At 49.6% G+C, this 14911-nt stretch overlaps 1 protein-coding gene across 5 annotated transcripts in view; it reads left to right on the forward strand.

Moving 5' to 3' along the window:
* NFIC (nuclear factor I C) overlaps positions 1–14911 on the forward strand; it is a 144598-nt gene that overhangs the window by 108943 nt on the left and 20744 nt on the right. For 2 of the 5 annotated variants that reach the window (XM_056822385.1, XM_056822384.1), the window contains exons 7-10: positions 4965–5090; positions 6273–6457; positions 7270–7429; positions 9790–9875. In XM_056822385.1, coding sequence (XP_056678363.1) covers positions 4965–5090; positions 6273–6457; positions 7270–7429; positions 9790–9875 — 557 coding nt within the window. The remainder of the gene's footprint in view (positions 1–4964; positions 5091–6272; positions 6458–7269; positions 7430–9789; positions 9876–14911) is intronic. The other 3 variants (XM_056822388.1, XM_056822387.1, XM_056822386.1) reach the window with 2 other exon arrangements.

Below are 14911 nucleotides of genomic sequence, written 5' to 3' on the forward strand. Positions count from 1 at the left end.
CCTCAATTTCCACAAAAAAAATTATCCTGTCCAATTTCCCCACAAAGGAAGAATCCCCTTTATGGCATTACAGAAGATGGTCCTCTTACCCCTGCTTAAATGAGGAATTTGGACCAGATGACCTCTGAATTCCCTTCTAACTCAAACTCTGTGGATCTCCTTTAGTGAGACCATCCCTCATCCCCTGCCTCAGCAGGGAACAACTTCTTCAGCTCCTCAGGCAGTTGGTACCACTGATGGACAGCTCTGTTGGGAAGTTATTTCTTAGGGTACATAACCTTGGACAAGTCACCTAACCTCTATGGGTTTCGTTTTTGTCTTGTATCATTTTGTCTTTGTCGAGAATAGAAATCTTACCCTCCACACACACACTTTTAAGTTTAATCTGCATGATTAACGTTTCTACATCAGTTTGAGAACTGAAATTTGATTCCTTCCAGTCCTCCTCCCCCTACCTCTGTCTGTTGTTTGTCCAGCAGAAGATATCTTTTCTCTCTCATGATAGCCCTTCAGGTATTTGTAGACAATGATCATATCTTCCCTAAATCTTCTCTTTTCCAGGTTAGGCCTTCCTAGTCCCAACGGATCTTTGTATCTGCGGGTGTTTTGTCTCCTCCCCATCCTGTTCACCCTTCTCTGGATATGATCCAGTTTTCAATGATCTTGCTAAGCTGAGGCACCCACACTGGACAGAGTCCTCAAGTTTGGGGTTGGAGGTGATTGTAGGTGACATCAGGGCAATAGAATTCTATTAAAGAAGGAATAGATTTCATTAGCATGGTTAGCCTAGATGAAGCTTATGGTCAAATAAACCCCTGGGTGTTTACATAAACTACTGGTTAAGCCAGATATATAGCCTGTATTTGTAAAGTTGACCTTAACAACAACAACAAAAAAAAAAACCTAAAGTAGCTTCAGAGTTGGAAGAGACCTTAAAGACCATCTAGTCCAACTCCTTCATTTTCTGATGAGGAAACTAAGTCCTTGAAGCCAAGTCACACAGGCTACACGTAATAGACCAGGATTTAAAGGTCTTCTGACTCAGTCTTTCAGTCACATAACATTTATGAAGGGCCTTCTCTGTGTCAGGCTCTGTGATAAGCTCTGTCCTCAAGAAGCTTACAGTCTGATGAAGTAGACACCATGCAAACAAACCCAGACCCTTTCCACTGGACCACACTGGAACCTTATTTTTATCTCCGTTCAATTTCATCTCAGTTGTTTCAGCCAAGAATCTCTCCTCATAGGAGCCAGGCAGCATAATAGATAGAGCACTGGTCTGGAAATCAGTAAGGATTTTTAAAAAAATAAAATAAATAAAATAAAATGAACTGGAGAAGGAAATGGCAAACCATTCCAGGAAGATGGGGTTGGAAAGAGTCAGCCTTGACTGAAACAACTAAACAACAACAATTCCTCCTAGCTTGGTGTCATCTGCAGATGTGACAAAGATATCTTTAGTGTGTCTGCATGAGTTGTTGAGAAAGCCTCGCTGCTGTGACACAGTGTTAAGAGTACTATATTTGGTCAAAAGACCTAAATTTGGGTCTAGGACTTCCCCCTTGAACCGTTGTAAGACCCTGGGGAAAATCACATTATCTCTCTGAGGCTCATTTTCTTCCTCTGTAAAATTACTTCTGTGAGTCCTTCTAGCTTGAAATCTCTGCTTCCATGAACCTTAAAATGTGAACCTATTGTTTCCCACAGAGTGTGAAATGCTCCAGATCCAGAACACTTTGCCTTTTCTCGACCTGAGGGGATGCTGCTGCCCTTTTAAACTTGGTCTCCTCTCTCCAACCAAGCTCTAAAATGTGTTGCCATTGGGTAGAGGGAACAGAAATCCCATCCATCCTCCTTTTTTTCCCTGCCGGCCCAGCCCCAGGGACTGGTAACCTTAGCTCCCGGTCCTCGCCCAACCAGCTCCCTCTCGAGTGTCTGAGATGATTGTGGCTGGATTGCTTTCTGGTGTGCTTTTCAGTCTTCCTGTCTAGACAGCCCCAACTAGCTGTTCATTAAGAAGGGGGGAGGAGGGGGCTTAAGTTAATTAAAGCGATACTTTCCCCCCCTCCCCCATCTTGTGCTTGCTTGTCTCTGGCACTTGATTTCTTTTCTCCCCTGGGAAGGTTTCAGGCCTAGGAGTTTATCTGTCCAGCCCCCTCCCCACCCCCCCCCAACTCCTTCTGTCCCCGGGTTCTTCACTTTGAATCCTTTTTCTTCCTGACTGCCCCCTCCCCACCCCAAGCATACTAGGGAAATCGGTACTGAGCCTGGGATTCAAATGTAATAGAAAGGCTCCTAGAACAGGACTTTGGAGATGTGGGTTCTGATCCCCGCTCCAACTCTGACTTGCTGGATGATTTGGGGCAAGGCAAGTGGATCTGCCGCTAAACTAGACCCAGGGCCTTGAAGAAATCACTTCCCCTCTCAGGGCCTTAGTTTCCCCATCTGTAAAATTAGGAAAGTAGAAGAGATGAACTAGATGACCTCAGAGGTCCCTTCTAGCTCTGACATGCTTTATAGTCTAAGCCCTTCCAACTCCAATATACTGTGGTTTTGACCTCTTTGGTCAGAGGTTGACAGAGAGGGGGATTGGCAAAGAATATCAACCTTGAAGTCAAGAAAAACTGGATTCAAACCTTGCCTGAAACTGACTAAATCTTGTTTTGCTTTTTTATTTTATTTTAAATAAACTTTTACCTTCCTCTTAGAATCAATATTATGTTTTGGTTTCAAGGCAGAAAACTGGTATGGGCTAGGCAATGGGGATTAAGTGACTTGCCCAGGGTCACACAGCTAGAAAGTATCTGAGGTCAGATTTCAATCAAGGACCTCCCATTTCTAGGCCTGGCTCTCAATTCACTGAACTGCCCAGCTACCCCCTAAATTTTGTTTTATTAACTGTATGACCTTAGGCATATCATAGCCTCTCAGCCTCAGTTTCCTCATCTATAAAGCTTTGATGATAATAACCACTTTTTATGAGATTGTTGTGAGGCTCAAATGGGATAGTTTATGTGAAGAAAGTGTTTCGCAAACCTTAATGAGTTGTAAAAACATGAACAATTATTATTATTAGATTCATACACTTCTAGCTGAAAGAGACGTCATTTAGTCCCAGCCCCTTTTTTTCAAGGAGAAAACTGAGTCGTGGAAAGACTGAGTGACATCCCACAAGTAGTAAGTGGGAGGGATGAGATTTAAGCCCAAATTCACTGGTCTCATCACTGCTTGGGCCTTGATTTTCCCATCTGTCAAATGTGCCTCTTGATGTAGGAGGCACAGAATCAATGTTTGTTGATTATTTATTGACTCGGTTAAATGAAAAGATCATTTTCACCCTATGTACATGCTCTGTTCCAGAGCCCCAACCCTCCTCTGCCCTCTCCTCCTAATTCTACTAGTCCAGAGAGGTTTCAGGGCTACCTACTGCGGAGAGCCGACATCCCAGCCCCAGGGTCTGGGCCTGAGCCACTAGGACACAGCTATTTCAATCCCCGAACAAGATGTTCTAGGAAATCCTTGTAAGTGTGTGTCTGAGTGAGGTCTAACCTCATTACCATAGCGCCACATGGCCCTCGGAGCCTGCCTGGAGAGATGATGGCAGCCACAGGACTATTCCAGGATGTTCTCCCTACCCCCTGCCGCCCCGACTCTGCTGGGGGGAAAAGCCCTGGTCTAGCTGGAACGAAGGGAAGGCTAGGAAGAGAGAGCAAGCAAGGTCAAACTATTGTTATGGAGGTGAATATCCTCTATCAAATTACCTTCGTGCTGTTATCTCGTTCCATCTGCATCCCACCAGGCTGGGCAAGGCTGGTTAGGCCCCCTTTTATGGAGAGGGAAACTGAGCTGGGGAGAGATGAAGTCATATAGCTAGGAAGTAGCAGAGCTCGGACTGGTGGGAAAGTCAAAAGGATTCTTGAGCTCAGATTTTGGAGCTGGAAGGGGCCCTAGAGATCCTCTAGCCTAATTTCAGTCAATTAGTAATCCTGTATTAAGCACCTACTGTGTGCCAGGCTCCGTGCAGAGTGCTAAGGGCCAAAAAGGGGACCACGGGCAGTCCTGCCCTGGAGTTTACAGGCTAATGATTATAAGTGATGACAGTGTCACCTGGGCCTTTCAGGGGCCACCCCCAGCCCTGGCAGGGACTTATCCTCTGGCTGGTGAGAATAAGATCACACCCAACAATTCACTCTCTCCTCATTGCTGCTTCTTGGAATCCTTCACTTCTTTTAGGTCCCATCTCAGGTGCCACTTTCTAGCAGAAGCCTTTCTTGAGGCCAGGAGTTATCAGCATTCACTTTCCCTTCAAATTAGATTGCATTTATCTAATTAGACGCTGTGTCCCTCCCTCTCTCTCCCAGTGAAATATAAACTCCTTTAGGGCAGAGACTGGCTTCCATTTTGGCCTTGCCTTCTGTCTGAGTAGCAATTCTAAGGTAGAAGAGTGGCATGGGCTAGGCAGTCAGGGTTAGGTGACTGTTCCAGGGTCACCCAGCTAGGAGGTTAGGCTAGATTTGGTTTTCATTTTGTCTTTGCATTTTCAGTACGCACGGAATGCTTAGAATGGGTTTGGTTTTGGAGGGGCTGGTCTTGGGATCCCATTGGTGGGAAATGCCTGGTGTGGAATATGTGCCGCTTCACAGCTCACTTGTACCTTAGAGTCTTGGAGAATTGTTTGGGGTCCTGAGAGACTGAGTGATTAGCCCACAACCACACAGCTAGTGCTTGGGTGAAGACTTCCTTCCCTCGAAGGCCAGCCCTTTATCCACACTGGGTGTACACAGTGGGCACTTATGCTTAGGAAAGGGAAGATGGATGGAACACGGGCAAGTCTGCAGAGCCTCAAAACTCAGCTTCCTAAGACAGGACCCAAGACTCTGAGCTCCCCCCACAGACATCCCCAGCCTCCTCACCCCACAAATCTGTGGCCATTTAGGTGACCGTCTCTTCTTTCCCCCTCTTAGGGATCTCACCCACAGTGAAGAAGACTGAGATGGACAAGTCCCCCTTCAATAGCCCATCGCCTCAGGACTCACCTCGCCTCTCCAGCTACACCCAGCACCACCGGCCTGTCATCGCTGTGCATAGCGGTAAGCAGGTGTACCCCAAAGGGCAGAGCCTATGCAAGCCTGAGCCAAAGAGGGAAACTACAGTACATGGGGGGCATCAGGCTCTAAAGACGAAGCTCCTGCTATGATGACATTCTTAGATAACCTGAAAGATTCAACAAAGGACAATCGAAACAAGAACTAAACTCTAGCCTCCCTCCTCCCCAGAACTGGCCAGAGCCTCGGACCCAACAGAGGTCATCTTCTCCTTTCTGCCTTAGGCAGGACTGTGCTCAAGCCATTCCTAGAGGGCCATCTCCATTTCCCCTTAATTTCTAAATGATAAGTAAGACCCTCCAACCAATGCCTGGGTTGCCACTCCTTCATGGGTGGTGAGGGCAGCCCTTCTTGTCATCTAACTCAGATGCCTCCTATTAGAGCCTCCGAGGCTTCAGGCTAAGTTAAGCTCAGGGATAAGCTCACACCTGGGCTCTACACCTGGTTTTGGACTGCCTGGCCTGGGGCGGCTTGGGGTGAGTCGCTCACCCTCTTTGAGGTGGGAGTTTCTCCATATGTCAGAAGAAGAGGTTGGGGTCTCTTCTGTCTCTGCCCACTCCACCTCTCTCCAGCTCTGCAGATCAGACCCATGCCTCATGAGAGGCAATGTAATATGGTGGAAAACCTGGAGGCCAAGGGCCTGCATTCAAATCCTGGCTCTGTCACTCACCACCCATGTGTATGTGTGTGTGCACGTGTGACTCGAGCGGTCATGGTGTCCTCTTTTGTCAAGGCTGGAAGCCCTCTGAGGTCCTTTCTAGGCCTGAATCTTAGGATTCCTCCAGCCCAGTGTTCTTTTGCTCCCAGAAGCCCCAGATCTTCTGCTCTGTCCCTAAGACCCAAATCAATCACACACGACCCCCCTGGGGTGGAGGGGTGGAGGTCCTCTGCTTGCCTCAGAGGACAGAACTGGGACCGCCTGAGTAGTGGCCCCAGCAAAGCCAAATCTGAGCTGCCCAGCTAGGGAAGGGGCTGTCTTGAGAGGCAGCGAGCAAACTCCCCATAGCCAGAACCCTTCAGCCAGAGACTGGGCGGTGACTTGTCCAGTCCTCCATAGACGAGGCTCTTCCAGTTGGGGTTGGATTAGATGACGGCTGAGAGCCTCTGGTGGGCAGGCTGGCCAGTGCCTCTGAGCCAGCACTGAGGGCCCCGTCCCTGTCTCCTCAGGTATCGCCCGGAGCCCTCACCCCTCCTCTGCGCTGCATTTCCCTACCACCTCTATAATACCCCAGACGGCCTCCACCTACTTTCCCCACACTGCCATCCGATACCCGCCTCATCTCAACCCCCAGGACCCCCTCAAAGATCTCGTCTCCTTGGCCTGTGACCCATCCAATCAGCAGCCAGGACCGGTAAGGACCAGGGGGTGAGAGTGGTGGGGAGGGAGGAATGCAGAGAAGCCTGGAGGAAGAGAGGCAGCGTGGGGCTGTTTGGAGGGAGCCACTAATCTGGGGAGCCCCCAGCGCGGTGCCTCGAGTGGGAGAAGCACCTGTCTTAAGAGTGGAAGGCCTGGGTTGTCAGTCTCCATTCTGACGCTAATTGTGTGACATTGGACAAGTCATTTCACGTCTGAAAGTCAGTCGTCTCCTCTGTACTGTGTGAATGAGAATCATGACCCTGCTTGCTCCCTCATATCAGAGGGCTGGTGTGAGGTTCCCACCTGAACTTGCTTGTGACCGTCGAGTGAACTGTTGTATGAGTAGCGATAGTGTGAGGGGAGAGAGGGAGCGGCCCCTGCTTAGTCGTTCAGCCTCCTTCTTGCCTGTGAACCCCTCAGCCCTGCCCCCAGTTTTCTATACCTTGCGCACCCTGAAGCAGTGTCTCTGTGACATGGAGAGGGAATTCCTCCTGAGACCCACTAAACTCATAATGCCCGAGTTCCCTGCCCTGCCACTATCCCCACTGGCCCTGGGCGCTCCCAAGGAGAACTCAGGGCCCAGGACACTCGGGCAGGCAGGGACGTGAGGGTGCAGGACGAAGTAAGCCTACAGGCACCAAACGAGGGCAATGCCAGGGATGGTCAGTGCCAGCAGCAGGAGGTGGAGGGGGACAGCCCCGGGCACCTGGGGGGAGGCGGGCCAAGGCCCGTGTGACTCCTGCCGCCCTTCCCCCCGGGCTCCCCTGCCTTCCCCCCTAACCACTTTGTCTCTCTGTTCCCCCCCAGTTAAATGGAAGTGGTCAAGTCAAAATGCCCAGTCACTACCTTTCCACCCAGATGCTGGCACCACCACCGCCCCCAGGCATGCCCCGGCTGGCTATCTCCCCTGACACCAAATCTACCACCACAACTTCCGAGGGAGGAACCACATCGCCGACTTCACCCAGTAAGCGTGAGGGAAGCAGTGCCCGGGGCAGGGTGGGCAGCGCAGCGCAGCCGGGCACCCCTCCCTTCTCCCTGACAGCTCAGCCCTCCTTCCCCATCCCCTTGGCCCTGCTCAGAGCAAGCTCTCGGCTTCCTGAGGGCTTCGGGCAGCAGCCAGCAGGGGCAGGGTGCGGAAGGCAGCTGGTCGGGCGGTCGGCCCATCTCGATGACCGGGCACTCAGGCAGAATGAGCTTGGTGGGTCTCAGCCCCATTGGTGCCGGGCGTCTCCGTCACAAATACCACTGCAGATGATCCCCCCCTCTTTTCCCCATAACCCCAAGGACTGAGGTACGCAGGGAAGGGAAGGGTGAGGCCAGAGGCAAGTGGTGTGAGGAGGAGCCCAGGTGCCAAGGAGCCAAGGTTCTGGTCCCGGCTCTGCCACTGATCCACTTGGTGTGTGCACACTCTCGTGTGGCACGCTCAGACAAAGCTTGGGCTTCCCTTCTCTGGGCCTCACTTTTCTCCACCTGTAAACCAAGGGCTGGGACTAAGCGGTCACTCAGGGCCTCTGGTTCTCCATCGGATGTCTTGTGTTCTGTGTCTGACATTCTGTGTTCTGTGTCCTAAGGTCTTCTCCGCCCATGGTCTCTGTGTTGTGTTCCTTCCAGCTCTGACGGTCTGTGTTCTGTATTCTGAAGTCTTTTCCAGTTTCATCATGCTAACTTCACGTTATGCCTTCTCTGGTTCCTTCCAGCTCTGAGTCCTCTACTCCACCCCACACCCCTACCAGTCTCCACACCAGGCCTGTCCCCCCTTCACTTTTTCTGTCCAATCCCCTCCCCAGACTCCTTTACACTCCCCCAAGCTCTCCCAGGGGGCTTCCTGTCATACTCTCAACAACTAATGAAATTAAAGGTCAACCAGCTCCAAATGAACTATGCGCCTCCTGACACAGGGTCCCCCGACACTGCCGCAGAATGGCGAGCATCTGCTTCCCTCCATCCAGCCCCGTGGGAAACTGCCCTGCTTTCTTGCTTCCCACTGGGACAAAGGAAAGGAGTTTCCTTCCCCATCTTGAGGTCTCCCCGAGATTGGATGAATCCAGTCTAGTACGGATTCAGTAGAGCATGGAGAACGAGATGTGGCCTCTGCGCTTCTAGAGCCAGAACCAGAATCCGAGCCTCGGGCTCCCGACTCCCACTTAGACTAGCAGAAACTGACAGAGAATCTTGGCATTGGAAAGAACCTCCGGATCCCGAATGTCAGAGCTGGCAGAGAACTCAGAACACAGAGAGGGACCTCAGGACAGAACGTAGCACCAGGAGGGAGGGAAGGAGAGATGTTAGAGCTGGAGCTTAAGGACTACATCTTGTGTGCCATTCTACTCTACAAAAGAGGAAACTGAGGCCCAGGGAGGGGCCGTGGCTTGGCCGAGGTGATGCAGTGATGTCATGCCCCAGATCTCCTGTCTCCCCCTCTGTCCTTCTTCCCACTTGGCCAGGCAGCCTCTTGCTCTTCCTCACCAAACCCCATCCTGGCTCTGCTCAGACTTAACAAAAGCCCTAGTGTCAGCTCTCCCCCCCACCCCCGCCCTGCCCCCAGCTTTCAGACATCCTCTTCCAATACCTTGGCCCCCACAATCTGTCCCACCAACCTCTGGTCCCAGCCTGTCTGAGGCCGGCCTCCCCAGGCAGCGTCCGGGAGTGAATTATTTACTCACCGATGAAATTTAATCGCCTATATTAAAATATATGTGTGGATGCAAACACACACTCATCCCTATGCACTTGCATAGAGGAAAATTAATAAATAAAATGCACTCAATTATTCATAGAGCCCGGAGAGGGATGCAGGGCCAGGCATCAGGAGGAGAGGGAGGGGGAAGGGAGATGGGTGGGCAAGGGAAGCAACTGAATAATTCACAAGGAGTTCTGAATTATGAAATTTTTATTCTCTCCCTCCCTTCTCTCATTCACTGACCGGGGAGGTCCCCTAGATGGATAGGGAGGTAGAGGGAAATGGTTGCTATGCCAGCATGTCCAATGTGGTGGCGCTATGGAAGGTGACTGCCCGCTCCCCACCCCCTTTTTCTTCGCCCTCCCCTCCTGAAAGGGCAGGTTGAGGGCTTTTTGGGGGGTGGGGGTGGTATCCCCTTGGCCAAGTTCTCTGTCAAAACCTGGGATTTCTCTGTGCCACCAGATAAAATGGTCCAAATTTAGACTCTGAGTCTGGGGAGACTGAGATCCTAGGCACTGTTGGGGATGAACAGCTGACTCCCCAACAGCCGGGGAGAGAGAGAGAGCTGGGCTTGCATGGCCTTGAGAGGGGCTCTCAGCCTCGCACCCCCACTAATGGGCTCTTGGTCTCTCTCCTTCCCGCAGCCTACTCTGCGCCCAGCACGCCCCCTGCAAACCGTCCCTTTGTGGGATTAGGACCAAGGGATCCAGGGGGGATTTATCAGGCACAGGTAAGAGTTGAGAGGGCCTGGGAGGGACCTGGGAGCAGGGGAGTGGAGGACCTGGTCTGGGGTGGAAAATGCGGGTCATCTCCCTTCTGTCTCCCTTTGGGGCTCAGCAGCCCTGCCACCGCCCAGTTTCTGTGTTCCTGATCTCTCTAAGCTCTTGGAGCTTGGAGAAACAGCTGGCCACATGTCGATACAAGCCTAGACTAATTGCCAGGAGAGTTCAGACTGGGGTCTCTGTCACTCACTAGCTGTAGGGTGACCTAGAGAAAGACAACCTCAGGGCCCAAGGAGCTTCCTCTGTGAAAGGGGGTAGTAATAGTTATACGACAAGCCAGCACTTTGCTCAGTAAGCCTGAAGGGGCTCTAGGAATGGAAGCTTTTCTTTTTGCCATTATCATCATCATCGTTATTCTTTATCTCCCCCATCGAATCAGATCTGGGGCGAGGGTGCCACCTGGCTGGGATCCTTCTGGAATTCTGCCCACCTTCTTCCAGACTTGGGGAGCACTTGGCTCCATTTGGAAGGGAAAGGCTGGTGCATTGGGAAGGGAAGAAACTGTAGGCTGAGGACTTGAGACAGGAGATTTGGATCTGAATTCTGGTCCTGGCACTTCCTAGCTGGTTGACTCTGGATGAGTCGCATCTGAAACTCAGCTTCTTCGACGATGAAATGGAGAAAGGACTACTCTCCATGCCTACCTCATGAGGTTGTGAGGAAAGCTCTTTGTAAGCCTTGATGCTCTGTAGCTATATTTGCTATTATTGGCATTATTATTATTATTACCCAGAGGAAGGGACTGGGCCAACTCACCCTCCTTCTGCTAAATTGTTGCCTGAGGCGTGAAGCTGGAATGAGCCACCCCACATCCCCAGCTTTGCCCAGATGGTAAACTAAAGCTGGGCATTGGGCAAACTCATATAGGCAATGTGGGACCACAAGATAGATCATAGGATTATAGAATTTAGAGCTAGAAGGCCACTGAAAGCTCATTTAGTTCAACCTCCTGATTTAATAGATAAAGAAACCTCTTCCCAGCAGAGGAAAATGACTTATCCAAGATTATACAAGTTAATAAGTATCAAAAGTCAGAATTCAAACTCTTGTCCTCAGGCTCCAAATCCAGTGTGCTAATAACCAGGATGGGAGACCCCTGAAGAGCAGGAAGGAAAGTGTCATGTTATGAAATGGATATTAAAACCAATGAGGCAGGAAGTGAAAGGGACCTAGTGCCTGATTTTTTTTTTTGTATTTCTAGAACATCATGCCTCAGTTTCCTCCCTTGATCAGGGAGGGAGTGTAGATAGCTGTCAGGCAGGATTAGTATTTGCCCAGAGCTGAGGAGGGGGTTAAGGAATGGGGGAGGGAAGGCTTGTTGAGCAAAGGCCTTTTCTTGAGTCTCAGTATATAGCTAGAGAGCAGTATGGGAGTGGAAAAAACAGTAGGTCAGAGACAAGAGAAACAGGTTCTGCTCTAAGCTTTGCCTCTGGCTCCGTGTGACCTTGGGTAGAACATTTTTGTGTTCCTGGGTTCCAGGATCTTCATCTATAAAATGAGAAAGGCAAAGCAATTGGTGTGGAAGGTTCCTTCCAGCTTTGACATTCTAGGTGATACATTCTACTATATTTGGCTCCGTTCCAGTTTTAACATTCTATTCCCAGTTTTAAGGATCATCCCAGCAAGTTCCATGCAATGGGAAAAGTGTTCTCATCAGGAGAGCAGTTCTGCACTCTAATCCCAGCACTTGCTAGCTGTGAGAACATGGGCGAATCACTAAGTTCCCTGAGCCTCAGCTTCCTCATCTAAAAAATGGGGACAGTAGTACTTGCACTGCCTATCTTGTAGAGCTGGGGGCAGGAAAGAACTTGCAAATGTGAAAGAATTACAGAAATTTGAGTTTTTATTGTTCTCTGTTCTAAAGGCATTCTGAGATCTAGTGCTGACATTCTATACCCTGAAGTCCCTCCCAGCTCTGATATTCTGGGTTCTCGGGTCACTTCCAGTGCTGATAGTCTATATTCTCAGGTCATTTTCAGCTTCAACATTTCATGTTCTAAGGTCCCTCTGGTGCTGACATTCTGTCCTCTAAGGTTCCTCCTTGCTCTGTTATTCTGTGTGCAAAAGAGCCCTCCTCGGTCTGGCACTCTGTGTTCTAGAGCTCAGTCTATGAGTAAAGTCTAGAAGCGTGTATGTTGGGCAAAGATTTCAAAGGACAAGGAGTATCGTATCTTTATTCTTGAGTGAATTAGGAGGTTTTGTTTATCCACACTGGTGTATATGAGTAGGGGGCAGTGGAAAGGGTCGAGGCATACGGACTTTTGTGTAGAAGTTTGTATTTACAAAGAGTTAGAAGCTCGTGGAGGGATGTTTTTGGACTGGAGACAGTCGGCCTACCTCTAAAACCTCAGGTCCCCAAAGGGAGAAACCCACATTCTAAAAGTGAGCTCAGCTCCCCTTTCACAAAAGTTGACGGATCTCTGTTTCCATAAATGCCATAGGGGCAAAGGGCCAGCCAACTGGCTGCTAGTGGGGCCCCAGTTTTATGTTTCTTGGCTCATGAGGGACGTTAGGTAGGAGGAACAGCTTTCCCTATCAGTCCCTAACATCTGGACCAAAGGGCTTTTCTATCTAATGGTTTAGGCCAGACCTATCTCAAACATCCTCAAAAGGACTCCATTAGTAATAGCTTTGGGCCAGCCCATGGGGGTTCCCAAAGCTCAGTGTGCCAGAAACCAGACATAGCCCATCTGGCAGTCATTCTAATGGGGAAATCAGAATCAAAGAGACAGGGGCAGTGCCAAGGGGTGAGAGCCAGGTCACCAGGTTCAGAGGCAGCAACTGTCTACACCTGACTGCCTGGGTCTCCAGGGAGATCAGGGCCTGCCTTAGAGAAGTATGATGTTGGGTTCCTTTGCTGCCATGAGGACTTCCCTGGGGCTTTCTGCACATGTGTTTATGAAGGGGCCATAGCCTGATATGCTCCTGAGAAACTCTGTGAGCTTCCTTTTCTCAGCCAAACTTCTTCCCAGACCCCACAGATGCTGCTCACACTCTGTCCCTCTCTCCAGAAGTGACAGAATGAATTTGGCCTGTTCCCCAGCAGAGTTTGGGACTTCTTCCTGCCGTTGAAACAGTCAAATGAACCACCAAAAAACTCTCCCTCGCTTTGCTAGAATGACTCAATTGCTTTATTCCCCAAAGTTGACTTCTTTACCACTCTCATAAAGCTAAGATGCCTGTAGGGAGGGATAAGGAGGTCCACTTAGTGAGGGATTGTGCTGCCTCAGTGACCTAGGTGAGTGGAGTTTGCAAGCTAAGTAGGGTTGGTACCTTAGGGACTACCCAAGGCAGAGGCTTAGGGGTAGGGATAGGGAATGAACCAGTGATTTCATGGGTATAGGTTCCCTTAGGTGATGGAATTCCCCTCTGCTAATACCTTCTCTGAAACTTATAGTCTTGGAGAGTCACCTGGAGCAGTAGAAGTGACTGGCCCAGGATCACACCATGAGTGTGTGTGTGTGTGTGTGTGTGTGTGTGTGTGTGTGTGAGAGAGAGAGAGAGAGAGAGGCAGGACTGGAACACAGATCTTCCTGGCATCATGGCCAATTCTCTATCCACTATACCAGTCTACCTCTCCAAGAGGTGAAAGACAAAACAAACAGAAAACGGTATGTTCCCATGGGCTACTGGGAGTATACAGGGGAGGCACGGAGATGGGACATACATCCTCTGAGCCACAGAGGACATCTAATAATCATCAACAGTAATGACCGAGACACCTTAGGTTGGGTGTCTTTATTTTCTCCCAATCCCCTTTCTACAGGTGCTGTTCTTTGTTTTGGGTCCCTAACTTTCCTCATCTTGAAATTGAGGTAATTGGTCTGATTTGTGGGGTCATTCCAGGGCTGTGATTCTTCTAAGCTGACCTATTTTACCCAATACTCATGCCTGGTTCTCCTTTGGTCAGCTGACTCAGCCTAATTTGGGGTCAAATGGTCTCTACCTTATAGAGGGTAGTAAGGGACAAAGAGCCTGTGATTATGTGCCCCTTCCATATTGGCCCTGTCCCTTCCTCTTCCATGTACACTACACTGGGGTACCACTGTCTAGGGCTAAGAAAGGCTTAGGTCCTAATTCCTCAACAAAAGGATTTCAGGAGAGATGGGTAGGAGGATAGCTGGTGGAAAGAAAGGGGATACTGAACCCAGAGCCTCCTGTCTCTAGGCCTGGCTCTTTATCCACTAAGCCACCCAGCTGCCCCATCTTTGCTGTTTTTCTAATCACATGGACACAGGGTGGCTGTAAGGCCAACATCTTAATAATTAGAACTCTGACACCCCTCATCTTCAGCTTCCTTTTGTGTTTTGCCCCCCTCCCCAGACTGTAAATCACTTGAGGGCAGCGACTTCCTTTTTATTTGTATCTTCAACATTTAGCACAGTGCTCGGTGCCTTGGAGACACTTAATAAATGTTTAGTGTATCCCATCATATTATGAAACAGGCTGCCTTGGGACCTGATAGTAGGAGACCAATGGTTACTTTGATTCATCAGTAAGTATCTATTAAGCACCTACTATGTGCTAGGCATTGTGTCAGACACTGGATATTCAAAGACTAAAATGAACTATCTCTGTCCTCAAGGAGTTTACATTCTATAGTGGAAAACCACATGTACACATAAGGATATACAAATAATAAATACAAGATAATTGGAGAGAGAGGCTTCAGCATCTTGTCTAGGGAGATCAGGAAAAGGCCTCCCATAGGAGATGGTATTTGAACTGAGCTTTGCATGTGGAAGGAAAGCCTGGGTAAGCACATAGTGATGATGAGAGATGAGATGTTGGGCATATGGGAGGGAGAGAAAGGCAGTCAGTATGGTTGAACTGTAGAGTGCATGAAAGGGAGTGAGGAATAATAAGCCTGGAAGAGAAGTCTGGCAGCAGGTTGGAAAGGGTTTTAAATGGCAAATAGAAGAGTTTGTATTTGATCTTGGGTAATAGGGAGCCATTGGGATTTATTAAACAGGGAAGTAGCATA

Source organism: Monodelphis domestica, chromosome 3 (genome assembly GCF_027887165.1).
Source record: "Monodelphis domestica isolate mMonDom1 chromosome 3, mMonDom1.pri, whole genome shotgun sequence".
NCBI lineage: Eukaryota > Metazoa > Chordata > Mammalia > Didelphimorphia > Didelphidae > Monodelphis > Monodelphis domestica.